At 42.3% G+C, this 17,037-nt stretch overlaps 1 protein-coding gene across 2 annotated transcripts in view; it reads left to right on the top strand.

Annotated features, from left to right (window-relative positions):
- NRF1 (nuclear respiratory factor 1) overlaps positions 1-17,037 on the top strand; it is a 135,501-nt gene that overhangs the window by 9,686 nt on the left and 108,778 nt on the right. Inside the window, exons 2-3 of one of the 2 annotated variants that reach the window (XM_069765396.1) lie at positions 11,713-11,883; positions 14,461-14,716. In XM_069765396.1, the coding sequence (XP_069621497.1) occupies positions 11,713-11,883; positions 14,461-14,716 (427 nt within the window). The remainder of the gene's footprint in view (positions 1-11,712; positions 11,884-14,460; positions 14,717-17,037) is intronic. The other variant, XM_069765397.1, reaches the window with a different exon arrangement.

Here is a 17,037-nt window from a genome sequence, read left to right as displayed (position 1 = left end):
GAATGGGGGTGCAGGATGGGAGTAGCACATGTCAGAATGGGGTGCAGGATGGGTGCAGCACATGACAGGATGGGGACGCAGGATGGAGCAGCTCATGACAGGATGGGGACGCAGGATCGAGCAGCACATACCAGGATGGAGACCATATACCAATATAGATGCTCGCCACCCAGGCATAGAACGGGTTCAATAGCTAGTTCAATATATAACACTGGTCTACAAAAAAAAAAATTCTGGCATGGACTTTAAGAACAGTTTTAGACTAATTTGAGGGTGCTGAATTCAAATCTGATCTTTTAATTTCTCTATCACATCACGTTTTTGCGATATAGGTATATAGCCCATTTTCATGAATTCCATGATAAATATAAGTAGTGTATGAAAAGTGCCGGTTTATCCGGTTCACTAAGGTAAATTTAGTTTTCATTTAGTCTCCCAATAAATGTGAGAATATCTTTTTCTTTGAACATACGAGTGGCGATCCAAAAGTAATGATAATCAATACTAAACACAATGAATATAGTCAAAAAATAAATTTATTTTTCTACATGGTCTCCTAACAAGTCTATACATTTAATCCATCTCTTTTCTAAACTTAGAATTCCCTTCGAAAAAAATTCTTGATCTTGACCCTCAAAAAAATCCCCAACAGCGGTTATCACGTCGCTATTGTCGTCAAATTTCTTGCCCCATAGGTGTTCCTTGAGCCGAGGAAAAAGAAAAGTCACTGGGGGCTAGATCTGGTGAATAGGGGGGGGGGTGTTCCACCAGTTCAAAGCCCGCTTCTTGAATGGTAGCCATGGCAACTGCAGCTTTGTGAGCCGGCACGTTATCTTAGTGAAACAGCACTCCAGCCCGCAGTTTGCCGCGCCTTTTCTCCTTAATAGCCTCCCGCAATCTTCTTATTTGTTCTGCGTAGTAGGAGCCCATAATAGTGGCTCCCTTCTCCAAATAGTCCACCATAATAATTCCTTCAGCGTCCCAAAAAACGGACGCCATAACCTTCCCTGCTGAGCTTGACAATTTGAATTTCTTCGGTGTTGGTTCGTCGGCTCGTTTCCATGTCATCGATTGTTGTTTAGTTTCGGGATCAAAGTGGTGGATCCAGGTCTCATCCATGGTCAAAAAACGTGACAAAAAATTTTCCTTGTCTGCTTGGAACTTTTCGAGATTTGCTATTGAAATGTCAACTCGTTTCTTCTTTTGCTCATCGGTTAACATTTTTGGCACCCAACGCGCGGAGACCTTTCTCATATGCAATTCTTTTGCAAGGATTCTTTGAATACTGCCATATGAGATCCCTGTGACCTCAGCTACATGCCTGATAGTCACTCTTCGATCTGCCAATACAACTTCTTCAACTTTTTTCACGTTTTCTTCATTGAGGGACGTGGATGGGCGTCCTTCACGATGTTCATTTTCCGTCGATGTTCTTCCCAGCTTAAATTCCTTGGCCCAGCGTGCAACTGTGGAATATGGAGGAGAAGAGTCCCCCAATGTTTCCACCAAGTCGCTGTGTATGTCTCTGGTAGTCATTTCTTTCAAGCAGAGGTATTTGATGACAGCTCTGGGCTGGTTTTTTTCCAATTTGATGTTCACTCCTCGGCAGTTCATATTCAAATGAATGTAGCTCCCGGGAATCGTGGTCTATTTAAGTAATTTTTTTTTCCTGGACTAGTGGGTACCTAAGAGAGAAGAAAACATTTTATTTTAATTTCTGTGTGCAATAGAAATAACCGATTATCATTACTTTTGGATCGCCCCTCGTACATACTGTATTTTCTGGCGTATAAGACTACTTTTTAACCCCTGAAAATCTTCTCAAAAGTCGGGTATCGTCTTATACACCAGGTGTCGTCTTATAGGGCAGATGCGGAGTAATCTGCGGTCGCCGCATATTGTGGGGGGGAGCGGTCCCAATGACGAGGTGAGGGGGCGCCTCACTGGGAAGGTGTAAGTGAAGCAGAGGCAGCGAAGGAGATAATAGGATACAAGGGCGAGCCAGATGAGTGAAAGAGGAGCGTTTTTCTAGGCACAGCATCGCTCTCTTTCTTTTTTGCATACCCCTGGCATCCCAGACGCTGACAGTTTGCTTCACTTACACCTTCCTGGTGAGGCGCTCCCTCACCTAGTCATTGGGACCACTCCCCCCACTATATACGTCGACCGCAGATTGCTCCGCACTCACCCTATAAGACAACACCCGGCATATAAGACAACCCCCGACTTTTGAGAAGATTTTATATTTTAACTGGAAAAGTTGGGGGTCGTCTTATACGCCGGAAAATACGGTAATTCCCATTTGTTATGATAGCACCCTTGTTTTCTGTGCTACTGGGACAGTAGAGCTACAGCAGAGCATTGGGTGAAAACTGAATGGCCTCAGCGACAGTTTGGCATCTGGCGATAAGAATGTCATCCATGACCCTTTAGTGGATAGGAAGGACATTGTCTTTCCTCCCTTACACATAAAACTTGGATTGATGAAGCAGTTCGTCAAAGCTCTCAATCACAGTAGAGAATGCTTTAACTATTTATGTTCAACTTTTCCTGGTCTTGGTGAAGAGAAGAAAAAGGCTGGAATATTTGATGGACCTCAAATAAGAACACTTATGAGAGACCCAAATTTTATCACTTCAATGAATGAGACAGAAGAAAGAGCTTGGAATGCATTTTGTAATGTGATGCAGAATTTTGTAGGGAATAAGAAAGCAGACAACTATGAAGAGATTGTGGAAGAGCTACTAATGAGTCTGCGAAATCTTGGATGTGGAATGAGTATCAAGATTCACTATTTACACAGCCATTTGGACTTTTTTCCCCGAGAACCTTGGGGATGTGAGCGAGTAACAAGGGGAGCATTTTCATCAGGACATTAAAACAATGGAAGAACGGTATCAAGGCCGGTGGGACTCACATATGATGGCTGACTATTGCTGGAGCTTGATGAGAGACAACCCAGAAGCTGTACATCACAGATCAGCCAAGAAAAGAAAGTTCAAATAACTGCCATTTGTCATTCATCTGTGTGCCATATATATGTGTTTTTATATATTGTAGTTTAATTCTGTAAGAATATTTGATTTGCTGTACATAGACTTTGTAATCTTTGTTATTCCTTGATTAAAAATATACGAAATGTAGTACCGAAAATCATGTGTTTTTATTCTAAAACATTAGGAGTAATTTTCATCAAAAATTGAAAATATCTCGAAATCCTGATGTGATAGCCAAAAACGGAGTTCATATTCGTAATCAGCAGCCAAAATTGACTTAAAATATGTTTTAAAACCTTTTGCCAGAAAAATTGCGTTGACCAGTGTAATATATTGGGTACAGTAGTACAATGCAGGATGTGCTGTAAATGTTTTCATAAGAATGTGGGAAAGTTATGAAATGTTTTATAATTATCTGTTCCGTTCCTGATCTAAGGATCTCGGCTTTTAGGTGAGATGAATCTGTGCTGCACTTTATGCACATGCTCAGTAGTGACCAGTGCTGTGGGGTCGGAGTCAGGGAAATGTCAGTCGGTGGTTTGGTTTGCTGAATACACAGCCCTGATTGTCACTGTGCACTGAAAAAATATTACACAATGACCGTATCTTATTGAGCATCTGACAATCGCCTAGCCCAGCTCTTGGAACGTATGTCACTGATGACACTGTCTTTCAGTGACTGCAGCCTCTGCCCTCTGATGTCCTCTCGTTTCAGTGCCCCAGCATACACTAGGGATACTGAGACCAAATATCAAACAGGGGACTGGTTAAAAAAAAAAAAAAGTTAGAGAATAGAGCAGGAATAAGAATTTTTTAAATTAACCCCTTTCTGACCTCGGACGGGATAGTACATCCGAGGTCAGAAGCCCCACTTTGATGTGGGCTCCAGCGGTGAGCCCACATCAAAGCCGGGACATGTCAGCTGTTTTGAACAGCTGACATGTGCCCGTAATAGGCGCGGGCAGAATCGTGATCTGCCCGCGCCTATTAACTAGTTAAATGCTGCTGTCAAACGCAGACAGCGGCATTTAACTACCGCATCCGGCCAGGCGGCCGGAAATGACGGCATCGCCGACCCCCGTCACATGATCGGAGGTCGGCGATGCTTGTGTATTGTAACCATAGAGATCCTTGAGACCTCTATGGTTACTGATCACCGGTAGCTGTGAGCGCCACCCTGTGGTCGGCGCTCACAGCACACCTGATTTTCTGCTACATAGCAGCGAACAGCAGATCGCTGCTATGTAGCAGAGGCGATCGTGCTGTGCCTGCTTCTAGCCTCCCATGGAGGCTATTGAAGCATGGCAAAAGTAAAAAAAAAAAAAAAAAAGTGAAAAAAATAAAAAATATAAAAGTTTAAATCACCCCCCTTTCGCCCCAATCAAAATAAATCAATAAAAAAAATCAAATCTACACATATTTGGTATCGCCACGTTCAGAATCGCCCGATCTATCAATTAAAAAAAAAGCATTAACCTGATCGCTAAACGGCGTAGCGAGAAAAAAATTCGAAACGCCAGAATTAAGTTTTTTTTGGTCGCCGCGACATTGCATTAAAAGGCAATAACGGGCGATCAAAAGAACGTATCTGCACCAAAATGCTATCATTAAAAACGTCATCTCGGCACGCAAAAAATAAGCCCTCAACGGACCCCAGATCATGAAAAATGGAGACGCTACGAGTATCGGAAAATGGCGCAAATTTTTTTTTTTATTTTTTATTTAGCAAAGTTTGGAATTTTTTTTCACCACTTCGGTAAAAAATAACCTAGTCATGTTAGGTGTCTTTGAACTTGTAATGACCTGGAGAATCATAATGGCAGGTGAGTTTTAGCATTTAGTGAACCTAGTAAAAAAGCCAAACAAAAAACAAGTGTGGGATTGCACTTTTTTTGCAATTTCACCGCACTTGGAATTTTTTCCCGTTTTCTAGTACACGACATGCTAAAACCAATGATGTCGTTCAAAAGTACAACTCGTCCCGCAAAAAATAAGCCTTCACATGGCCAAATTGACGGAAAAATAAAAAAGTTATGGCTCAGGGAAGGAGAGGAGTGAAAAACGAACACCGAAAAATCCCAAGGTCATGAAGGGGTTAAAGTATATTAGAAATGAGATTACATTAATTAGACTGATATTTGAGATTAAAACGGTTTTCATTTCTTTTAATGTTGTAATTTGACCCGAAAATACATTTAAGGCTTTATGTGCACAAACTGTCAGCAGAGATTCCCAATCCTACATAGCCTGCTAACATATTAATGTAACATTCCTTCTTAGGCCATGTTCACACTATGCGGTTTTTACTGCGGAACCGCGGCGATTTTGCCGCTGCGGGTCCGCAGCTGTTTTCCATGCAGGGTACAGTACAATGTTACCCTATGGAAAACAAAAACCGCAGTGCACATGATGCGAAAAAACCCGAAAAAAAACGCGCAGAATTGCTGCGGAAAAAAAGAAGGACCATGTCACTTCTTTGTGCAGAATCGCAGCGATTCTGCACCCATAGAAATGCATTGATCCGCTTACTTCCCGCATGGGGCTGTGCCCACCATGCGGGAAGTAAGCGGATAATGTGCGGGTTATACCTGGGGTGGAGGAGAGGAGACTCCCCTCCAGGCCCCGGGAACCATATTTGTATTAAAAAAAAAAAGAATTAAAAATCATGTTATACTCACCTCTGGAGTCTGTGCTGCACGCGGCCGTCCGGTCTCAGGTTTGCTATGCGCCCAGGACCTGCGGTGACGTCGCGGTCACATGACGTCACCGAAGGTCCTGGTCGCACAGCATCTTTGGAACCGGACCGCCGCCTGCAGCGCCCAGGAGATCGGGACGTCAGAGGGTGAGTATATCATGATTTTTTTATTTTTAACACTACTATTGATGCTGCATATTGCTGCATATGCAGCATCAATAGTAGGGGTAAATCCCGCAGCGGAACCCGCAGGACAAACCGCGATAAATCTGCAGGGATAACCGCAGCGGGTTTGCCCTGCAGATTTATCAAATCCGCTGCGGGAAAACCCGCGGGACAAAAAGGAACGTGTGAATGTGGCCTAAGAAAGGAAGCAATAACGTAAAGCTCCTGGGCATGGCCACCGAACATATCCATAGGGCCACATGCACTTTGCATATACCAAGGGTGTCCTTTTTTCTTTTGGCATATGCAAACATAGTCTACTAATTCCCTCAGCAGAAGGCTACAATAGTAAGTCAATGGGTGACGGTAATGCATGCTACTGTATCCTTATATGTTGACATATATATATCGCTGATTTTTATCAAGAGCTATAGTATGGTCTCACTTAAAATTGTAGGCTCAGCTAAAATTCTAAGCAGTCGGCCATGATTTGAAAGCTACCTGCATATGCAAGTGTAGGTCCCCTTTGTGCTGCTCTAACAGCAGTTACCTATTGAGGTTTAGACTCCACAAGATCTGGAGGTTTATTGTGGTATTGGGCACCAAGGTTTTAACAGTGGATCCTTTTAACTTGCCAGGTGGTGTCCTGGTGCATTGCCCATATTTTTCGAGCACATCCGAAAGATTACAGAGTGAGAGCTGAGGAATTGCTAGATAAAAACGTAAAGCACAGTAGGGTCTTCTCCAGGTAAAACAGTGAGGGTACACATGATAGGGTTGCATGTGACGCAACCACTAATAGTGCGGAAATACCAGCTACTGCAGCATCCGCAAACGGTTTGTAAGGGAATACCAGGGAAGATCTACTCTGCTCCGTTTTCAATAAAATTCAAGAATCAAGACTCCTTCCTCAGGACAACCACATGTGCTCTAACTTTGATTATTATATATATATATATATATATATATATATATATATATATATATATATATATATATATATATATATATATATCTCAAATAATCATTATCTATATATATAATTGCCTAAGGGTTTTTCCGTCTGTCTGTCTGTCCTGGAAATCCCGGCTCTCTGATTGGTCGAGGCCGCCAGTGGTTGCCATGGCGACGATGATGTCATAAAGGTTGCCTCGACCAATCAGCGACGGGCACAGTCTGCCGCGAATTCTGGAATCATCATTGTCCATATACTACGGGGACATGCATATTCTAGAATACCCGATGCGTTAGAATTGGGCCGCAATCTAGTATACTATATACAGGAGATGACATACAGATGTATACTATATATAAGGGAGATGACAAACATGTATATACTGAGGTGATGAGGTGAAAATGAGAGGTGTGAGGTGAAAATGAAAAGGTGTGAGTGCAAAATGAGAGGAGTGAGGAAAAATAGTGGAGTGATCAGAAAATGACAGATGTGAGGTTGAAATGACAAGTGTTAGGGGGCAATGAGAGGTGTGAGGGAGAAAATGAAAGATGTGATTGGGAAAATGAGAGGCGTGATGGGAAAATAAGAGAAGTGAGGTGCTATAACTAACCACAGATATTTACTATGCCCAGGCAACGCCGGGCTCTTCAGCTAGTATATATATAATTGTATACTTTGTATTTGGATTGATGACTATTTATTTTGTAGGATCTGAGTTGACCTGAAGAGGGCGCTGTACACAGGAGATGCCCTCACAATCTGATAGATTTTGAGTACTACTGCAAGTAAGAGTGAGCAAAGATTACCAAATCTTAGATGTGCCATGCTGATGGACTTCTACCCAAAAAGACTGAATGATTTCATAAATGTTAAGGCTACTTCAACAAAATATTAGTGTAATTATGCTATTTTTGCAATTTTTGGATAGAATTTTTGGGATTTTTTTATTTTTTTACAATATATTTGCAAATGTTTTAAGTGTGCTTACAAAATTTATATCATAAAGAGTATAAATAAGTACAGTAAATGCAATACAGTGGGCAAGGAAAACGAAATGGTGGCAAACCTGTTATGAACTGGTGGTTCAGAAACACAATGGACCTGGTGGTTAAGAGCACACAAAGTGACCTGATAGTTACTAATAACATAGGACGAGCTCTGAGACGTGGGAACTCTGCTGACCGCAATCCCTAATCCTATCACACCACACTAGAGGTAGCTGTGGAGCGCTCCTGACCAGACCTAGGCGCCTCGGGCACAGCCTGAGAAACTAGCTAGCCCTGAAGATAGAAAAATAAGCCTACCTTGCCTCAGAGAAATTCCCCAAAGGAAAAGGCAGCCCCCCACATATAATGACTGTGAGTAAAGATGAAAATACAAACACAGAGATGAAATAGATTTTAGCAAAGTGAGGCCCGACTTACTGAATAGACCGAGGATAGGAAAGATAGCTTTGCGGTCAGCACAAAAACCTACAAACAACCACGCAGAGGGCGCAAAAAGACCCTCCGCACCGACTAACGGTACGGAGGTGCTTCCTCTGCGTCCCAGAGCTTCCAGCAAGCAAGACAAACCAAAATAGCAAGCTGGACAGAAAAAATAGCAAACCAAGAAACACAAGCAGAACTTAGCTTATGCAGTGAAGACTGGCCACAAGGACGATCCAGGAGAGAGCAAGACCAATACTGGAACATTGACTGGAGGCAAGGAACAAAGAACTAGGTGGATGTTAAATAGAGCAGCACCTAACGACTTAACCTCGTCACCTGAGGAAGGAAACTCAGAAGCCGCAGCCCCACTCACATCCACCAGAGGAAACTCATAGACAGAACCAGCCGAAGTACCACTCATGACCACAGGAGGGAGCTCGACCACAGAATTCACAACACAAACCCTGCTCTTGTACTTGTCTGAAACAAACAAAAAAACCCAACTCAGATTCTTAATTATGATTGTCGCTATCTACGGAAGAAGAATTAAAATAACAAAATGTAAAAATTAAACACATGGCGTTATGCTGAAAATAGAGTATCTCGAATTTTAGCACAATTGGAGGCCTGTCAAAATTACAAAAGGGAAAAAAAAGATTTCCACTTGATTTTGGTACAGGAGATGGGAACTTATATACTGAAAATGTTTGCACAAACCCAACTCAATTGACCAATTGGTTCTGCAGATATTGTGGCCACCAATTTTGAAAAAAAAAATGGTTTTGATAAAAACGCGTTAGTTTTTCGTACTGATTACACTGAGACATGATTACTTACGATTCGTGATGAGTAGTGATGAGCGAATATACTCGTTACTCGAGCACGCTCGGGGGTCCTCCGAGTATTTGTTAGTGCTCGGAGATTTAGTTTTCTTGCCGCAGCTGAATGATATACATCTGTTAGCCAGCATAAGTACATGTGGGGGATGCCTGGTTGCTGGTTAATCTCTCATTATAGATAATTATTGCCAAAAACATAGTTATGTTCACAATCTTTGCACCCGATTGAAGATGTTTCTGAGCAAAAGTCCAAATGAGTGAGTTGATCGATTCGTTGATAGTTTGCGTTTCTGCTCCAACACAATGTTCCAGCAAATCGTCCGGTGACGGCTCTTCATAAATTGGCTTTATTACCTCAAGCAACCTCTTGCTGCAAAGGTATTGATTGTGATGGAAGGTTGCACCAGCTCTCTTTACCCAGTGGGCAGTGGTCTTGTTGCAGTTTATCATCGGTGGAACTTTTGATAGTACGTGGCTCGTATTTCTTTCCTCATTTGCTCTACTGAGTCTGCATGTCTGCAAATTGACAAAACCTAATACTTAGAGAGTTCACCAATAACTGTATCTGCTAACTTTCCAGCACCTTTGCCACCGATGCCATAATAATAATAATAATAATAATTTAATAATAATTTTATTTATATAGCACCAACATATTCCGCAGCGCTTTACAAATTATAGAGGGGACTTGTACAGACAATAGATATTACAGCATAACATAAATCACAGTCCAAAATAGATACCAAGAGGAATTAGGGCCCTGCTCGCAAGCTTACAAACTATGAGGAAAAGGGGAGACACGAGAGGTGGAATGCCTTATTTTTTTTGCCATTCCATAGTCTCATGCCCATTCTTTTTTCTACGTGACCAACACATTTTTTGTTTTTTTCAAGACTGTAGCATCATCTTCATACAGATTTGCATTTACAATTCTGCTAAACGTTTTGCTGGCCCATCTCCAATATACTTTTCATAAAGAACTTCATGCTTCTCCTGCGATCTCAAAAACATTTCAGTAATAGCGTCGATCTCCATTTTACCCGCACTGCCTTCATGATTTTCGAAGCACATTTCTTTGTGTGTTTCATACCATTCATTGTATTCTTTAATATTGTCATGCTTTTTTTTTTCCACACACTACACACTTGACACAACCTACTTTGCGATGGAGCAGGGTCCCAGGAGGCAGGGTTGCTGCTGCAGGAAGCTGGCAGCAGGAGTGGGGCGATGCCGCGGGCCCTGGGCTGGGAGGAGGGTTGTTCAACTGTGCCCTAGGTTTCACAAAATGTTGGGAGTCCCTGCACTTTCTCAGTCTTGTTGTTTTTTTAATAACGTTTCTCTAAAAGGCACGTTTTAAGGATTTGGGTTAATTTGATGAGTCCCTGCACTTTTCATCCTTGTCACTGCAGTGGACTTCGGGAAAATGGCCGCTGGAGGCTTCCCATCCTTTACACTGTGATGCGTCCCTGCACTTCCCATCCTTGTCACTGCAGTGGACTTCGGGAAAATGGCCGCTGGAGGCTTCCCATCCTTTACACTGTGATGCGTCCCTGCACTTCCCATCCTTGTCACTGCAGTGGACTTCGGGAAAATGGCCGCTGGAGGCTTCCCATCCTTTACACTGTGATGCGTCCCTGCGCTTCCCATCCTTGTCACTGCAGTGGACTTCGGGAAAATGGCCGTTGGAGGCTTGCCATCCTTTACACTGCAATGCATGCACTACCTCCAGCGGCAATTTTCTCCAAAGTCCATCACAATGAAAAGGATGGCAAGCCTCCAGCGGCCATTTTCCCAAAGTTCACTGCAGTGACAAGGATGGGAAGTGCGGGGACTCATCAGATTAACCTAAATGCTTAAAACTTTTTATAGAAATTTTATTAAAAAAAACAAGACTACATGTAAAGTCCACTAGCGAACAATCAAGGTACTGACCAAATTAGGATAGCATATCTATTGACCTCATGGTAATAGAAAATAGGGATAGCACTCATCGATCCTTAAAATTCCATCCTTTATTCAATTGTGGTTAAAATGTCATGGCCGGGAGAGTGAGGACAGGAGTATGCGATAGCAGGTACCGACGACGGCCGTTTCGCACTATTCCAGCGCTTCCACGGGTCAAATTACCTTTTACTGAAACATTATTAAAAAAAACAAAAATACAACTAGACTACGCATAATGCCCACCAGCCAACAATCAAGATACTGACCAAATTAGGATAACATATCTGTTGATCTATTATTGTGATGGAAACCAAATGGAGTGACCATAGATAAAGTGCCTAAGTCACCCTAGAATCACACCTGCCTTGCTGCGGAGGTTGGCGGCACCTTACCTTGAAACCAAATTGGCCCCCGCACTCAGTGGCAGCTCACCCTAAATATCACCTATAACGCCCTATTCTCCACCAATAGTCTCCACACTAAATACATGAAAAATATTGATATTTCCACCCCCTGCCTTATCCGCTAGATTAGAAGACCCCCTTAAAGGTGTTCATATTTATGCAACTACATTTATTTTTTTTTTCTTTTTCCCACCCCAAAAGATTGGTTTATTTTTCAATTGAATTACCGTATATAGATTATATCTTTTTTTCTGAAAAGGCTATTTGCTTATTTTAATTCCCAGATGAGCATTGCTTGGCCTATAAGTCTCCTTACGTCGGCTTGGCACTCTCCGCAAGAAGAAATGTTGCCAAATCAGTTTTGCTGCTTTGCACTGAAGAGGGGCAGCACCCTGAAACCCGTGTCCGCAAATGAAGTTTCTTGTTTGGCTGCTTATCCTAAGACATGTGGCAAGGTTCGTTTTAACATATGATATTGACATTTAGAATTGCTACATCCTCTAGGTGGCACCAGAGAATCATTCTTCTGAAGATGGAAGATGCTATTTGCATGTATGCAGATTATAGGTGACATTAAAGATGGAAATGATTCCTATTGGTATGATTTGTTTTCTTTTTTTTTTTTTTTTTTTTGTATTTTTTACGTGAAGAAAACCTGGCATTTTAACAGGTGTGTGTAGACTATTTCTCAACCCTCCTCCACCCTCTTTTCTCTCCTTCTCTTTAGTATCTGGTCTTTGTATAGTCTTTTGTTGAGCAGTAAGTAGTTAGTTCAGCTTTCCCTATTGCTAATGTGCACTCTTGAGGATTGTTTCTTACCCGCTCATAGTCTTTCACCTTATCCATATGGGAATCTTCTGGAAATGTCTCTCCTCTAGCTGTACAACCATTCTACGGGTAAAGGAACAATCATTTCTAAAGAGTCGGCCACATCAATGATACAAAAATGTGTGCGTTTTATGCAAAAAAAAAAAAAAAAGTTTAATGTACTGCCTACAATCCATTGATCTTCAAAGTTCTCGAATTTGAGAATGTTTTTTTTCTCATTAAATTAATACCCCTTTCAAGGTTCAATAACCAGTTAATATTATGTATGGATTCTGGGCACCTGATCTAATATCAAATATTGGGCTATTAATTTCCTGACCATAAGCAGCAAACGAAACACTGTGGTTTTGCCATGGTCATCCGTACGTAAATCCTCGAATTATCCTAGTACACATACAAAGGGTGAGGGATTAATGTTAACCCTGTTGATTATTTCTAACACAACTCTCCAAAAGGGTTCCATATTAGGACAGCACCACATCATATGTAACAGGCTTGCTGAGTGCACTTTGGTTGGGGCCATATATCAATTAGGAATTGACTAGTAATATACCTTGTAGGGAAGAAAAAGCACAGATAGTGTGTTATCTCACAATGTAAGAGAAGATTCGCCAGTAATGTAACTGCTCGCCTGAAGTAAAATATTCACAAGCATATAGTGCCGGTTGCCGCAGATCCACCTGTCAACATGCGACCATAGCTAAATTGCTCAATAGGAGGATTGTGGGTTATGATCCACGCTGCCAACTCATCCAAATCAGACAAATTGTACAATTGAACAGTGGTTAATTCTACGCGTTTCGGAAAGCATATGACTCCTTCAGGTGTTATTTTCCTGAAGGAGTCATATGGACTGTGAAACGCGTAGAATAAACCACTGTTGAATTGTACACTTAGATTTGGATGAGCTGGTAGCGCGGATCATAACCCACAAATCCTCCTATTCAGCTAAATAGGGATTGACGCATTCTATATGCGTGGTGCAACACATACACATGAGAATCTATGGGATTTGCTTAGGGACAGCTGGGGAACACGCTCCAATATTCCTTGCCATTGGCTTTTTATGGAGCCAATTACGCTCTCCTATTTTTCTTAAGAGCTTATTGGATATTTCACTAAAACCAAATCTAGCAGAGCACTGTATTGAGATTAAACCGCATGGAAAAAAAACTTTGAAGATTCAAATCTGTAAGAAAAAAAATAATCCGCATATGCATCAGATTTTAGAAATCTCATTCACTCGAACACCCTACCATTCACAATGGGCTCTTCAGAGCCCCAGTTCTCTGGATCAGTGGGGGGTCTCTGTGGTTGAGAAGTTTGTTCGATTTTATGGATAGGATATACTTCCAAACTAAGTTCAACCCCTTTAGGCGCCATCTATTTTGCTGCCTGCTTTGTGGAACGGTTGTACCCCCTGAAAAATTAGTGCCAAGTGACCGCCATTTAGAATGAGGACTTTGTTATTCTGAGCGCAGTACTTGTAACCAGCGATTGTCTCCTCCTGCTGATGACTTTGAAGTTACCTGTGGTTCCCAAGAACTAAGACACCAGTTCTCTTGGATTTCCGATAGCTGATAGTGCAGTTGGATTTATATGTTAGAGGATGGCTTTGAGGTTACCACCCACATGTGCAAATTAGTTCATGGAAATTTAGGAGAAGAAGAAATAATGTTTGTAGGAATGTTACATGAATGAGCTCAAACTGTCGCAAAGGGTAGTCGCTGTGTGCAGGACCTTCTCATAATATGAATTCTACATCCCTGGACGTAACTCGCTGCACATACTGTTGTAATATTCCGCACAGGGTTGCTGGGAGCTCATGGGGCTTAAACGCCAATGTTCTGTTATACAATTGTGGGGGTCACCTACCTGTTGACCATCTACAGACCCTTTTATCATTTACAGGGCACAGTAGTTCCATACATATTAGCGCTGCATGTCAATCACGCCCCAGCATTCTGCAGACAAGGGGTCAGACTTCCACTGACAATTGTTTTGGTCTGAGAAACTATTGTTAGGTGGGGTATTCCCTTGTTATAGTATTTTCACAACCTTCTGCTTTTTTCTGCATATAGTTTTCCATCTCACTTGTTCACACGGTGATCCCTTGTCATTGCGCTGTGCGGCTTCTCCAAAGTGACCGAACGTCTCCAGTAATGTGTGCGATTGTCTCTAATATTTTACTTGATCTGTTTCAGTTTGCAGCAATGGAGGATCATGCAGTCACCCAGACGGAAAGCCTCACTACTATTGAAGCACATACAGTGGCTCACACTGTTTCTCATTCTGAAGTTGGGCAAGTTCAACAAGTCCATGTGGCTACATACACAGATCACAGTATGCTCAGCGCCGACGAAGATTCTCCATCATCCCCTGAGGACACCTGCTACGATGACTCTGACATACTGAACTCTACGGCAGCGGATGAAATAACCGCTCATCTGGCAGCTGCAGGTATGAGGTTTAGCTTTAAGTAGTTATTGCCATGGCATAGTTACTCTGCTCTGTCCCCCCCCCTCTCCCCCCCCCAACTTTTCCCTTATTCCCCATTTTTAAAAGTTTCTCATATTTCTTACAACATACAGACATTTATATTGCCTTGTAGCAATTTTTCTTTGGTTAAAATCTGCACTCAAATTGGTTATTTCTGTTCCACGTACATGAATTTTCACAAACCTCATACCGATAGATGTGCAGAAGCCTGTCATGTGTGCACAAACCTTAACTGTTTTTGGGGTTCTTTCTGTTTAAGTTAATTGGGGGGTGAACCATGTGCAAAATTAGGAGAGAAAAAACAGCATCTGCGTACAATGTATCACGATAAATGGCCAATTAAAGGCTAGGATATCCTTTCTGTACAACTCCTAAGGGAGTTTTTAGTAAATTCGAATTTAGAAATGAGATTTCCCATTGATAGACAAAATCAGTAGTTTTTGAAATTGCCATCGAAAGCCACTTATGCCTCCCCAATCTTTCTTGCTGTAAACTGTTGTTTCCCAGAGGAGGGATTTTCTTTTAGACTGGTAGGAATGGTAAGCAAAATCCTCCTCCATAGACGTGTGGCATTTGCAATAGAGACAACCATCCTGCCGAAGACTTCTAAATCCTTAACCTATAATAACATTTTTTTAACTAGTTTCGATGGCATTGGTTTTAATGCTTCAGTGCATGGAAATCCTCAATTATGCCAGCAGGGGGTGCAGTTGCATTTCTTAAATTCCTAGGCTGAAAATGAACTTGTTAAGAATGGACTTTTAAGACCTACAATAAATGTAGACCGTGTACTGCTCAGTTCTACAAACACTAGTGCTTATAATCATTGGAAAACCTTTAGATTTACTAGACTAGATGTAGGTGTCTATAGGGTGGCCAGTACTGCATTACATTGCACAATGAATACACCCTAAGTTGCACCCCAACTTCATGATGGGGACCTTGCACATCACACATCTTGCCACTGCAGCAATAGCTAGATGGGATGTTGTAATCGGGTTTGTGCTGCCGTTATATACAACCAGTTGATTGTAAATTGCAATGCAAAGGATCATCCAGATATGTTATTTATTATTATTATAGCGCCATTTATTCCATGGCGCTTTACATGTGAGGAGGGGTATACATAATAAAAACAGGTACAATCATCTTGAACAATCTACAAGGGATGGGTGAGAATACAGTAGGTGAGGATAGAGCTGGTCATGCAGCGGTTTGGTCGATCGGTGGCAACTGCAGGTTGTAGGCTTGTCTGAAGAGGTGGGTCTTCAGGTTCTTTTTGAAGGTTTCGATGGTAGGCGAGAGTCTGATGTGTTGTGATAGAGAGTTCCAGAGTAGGGGTGATGCGCAAGAGAAATCTTGTATGCGATTGTGGGAAGAGGAGATAAGCGGGGAGTAGAGAAGGAGATCTTGTGAGGATCGGAGGTTGCGTGTAGGTAAGTACCGGGAGACGAGGTCACAATGTATGGAGGAGACGGGTTGTGGATGGCTTTGTATGTCATGGTTAGGCTTTTGTAGTGGTGTCTCTGGGTAATGGGGAGCCAGTGAAGGGATTGACAGAGGGGAGAAGCTGGGGAATAGCGGGGGGACAGGTGGATTAGTCGGGCAGCTGAGTTTAGAATAGATTGGAGGGGTGCGAGAGTGTTCAAGGGGAGGCCACAGAGCAGGAGGTTGCAATAGTCGAGGCGGGAGATGATGAGGGCATGGTCTAGGGTTTTTGCAGATTCTTGGTTTAGGAATGTACGGATCCGTGAAATATTTTTGAGTTCAAGTCGGCAGGAAGTGGAAAGGGCTTGGATATGTGATTTGAAGGAGAGATCAGTGTCAAGGATTACCCCGAGGCAGCGAGCTTGTGGGACTGGGGAGAGTGGGCAGCCATTTACTGTAATGGATAGGTTCATAGGGAGGGTCGCGTGAGATGGGGAAAGACGATGAATTCTGTTTTGTCCATGTTAAGTTTTAGAAATCTAGCGGAGAAGAAGGATGAAATAGCGGATAGACATTGAGGGATTCTGGTTAGTAGGGTGGTGATATCTGTTCCAGAGATGTAGATCTGTGTGTCATCAGCATAGAGGTGATACTGAAAGCCATGAGATTCTATGAGCTGTCCCAGGCCAAAAGTGTAAATGGAGAAGAGCAGGAGCCCTAGAACTGAACCTTGCGGGACTCTGACAGATAGGGGGCGAGGTGAGGATGTGGTGTGTGAGTGGGAGACGCTGAATGTCCGGTCTGTTAGGTATGATGAGATCCAGGATAGGGCCAAGTCTGTGATGCCAAGGGAT

This window comes from Ranitomeya imitator, chromosome 4 (assembly GCF_032444005.1).
Source record: "Ranitomeya imitator isolate aRanImi1 chromosome 4, aRanImi1.pri, whole genome shotgun sequence".
Lineage (NCBI taxonomy): Eukaryota > Metazoa > Chordata > Amphibia > Anura > Dendrobatidae > Ranitomeya > Ranitomeya imitator.
The sequence above is the reverse complement of the archived record's forward strand: the minus strand, read 5'-3'. Positions and strand labels throughout refer to the sequence as shown.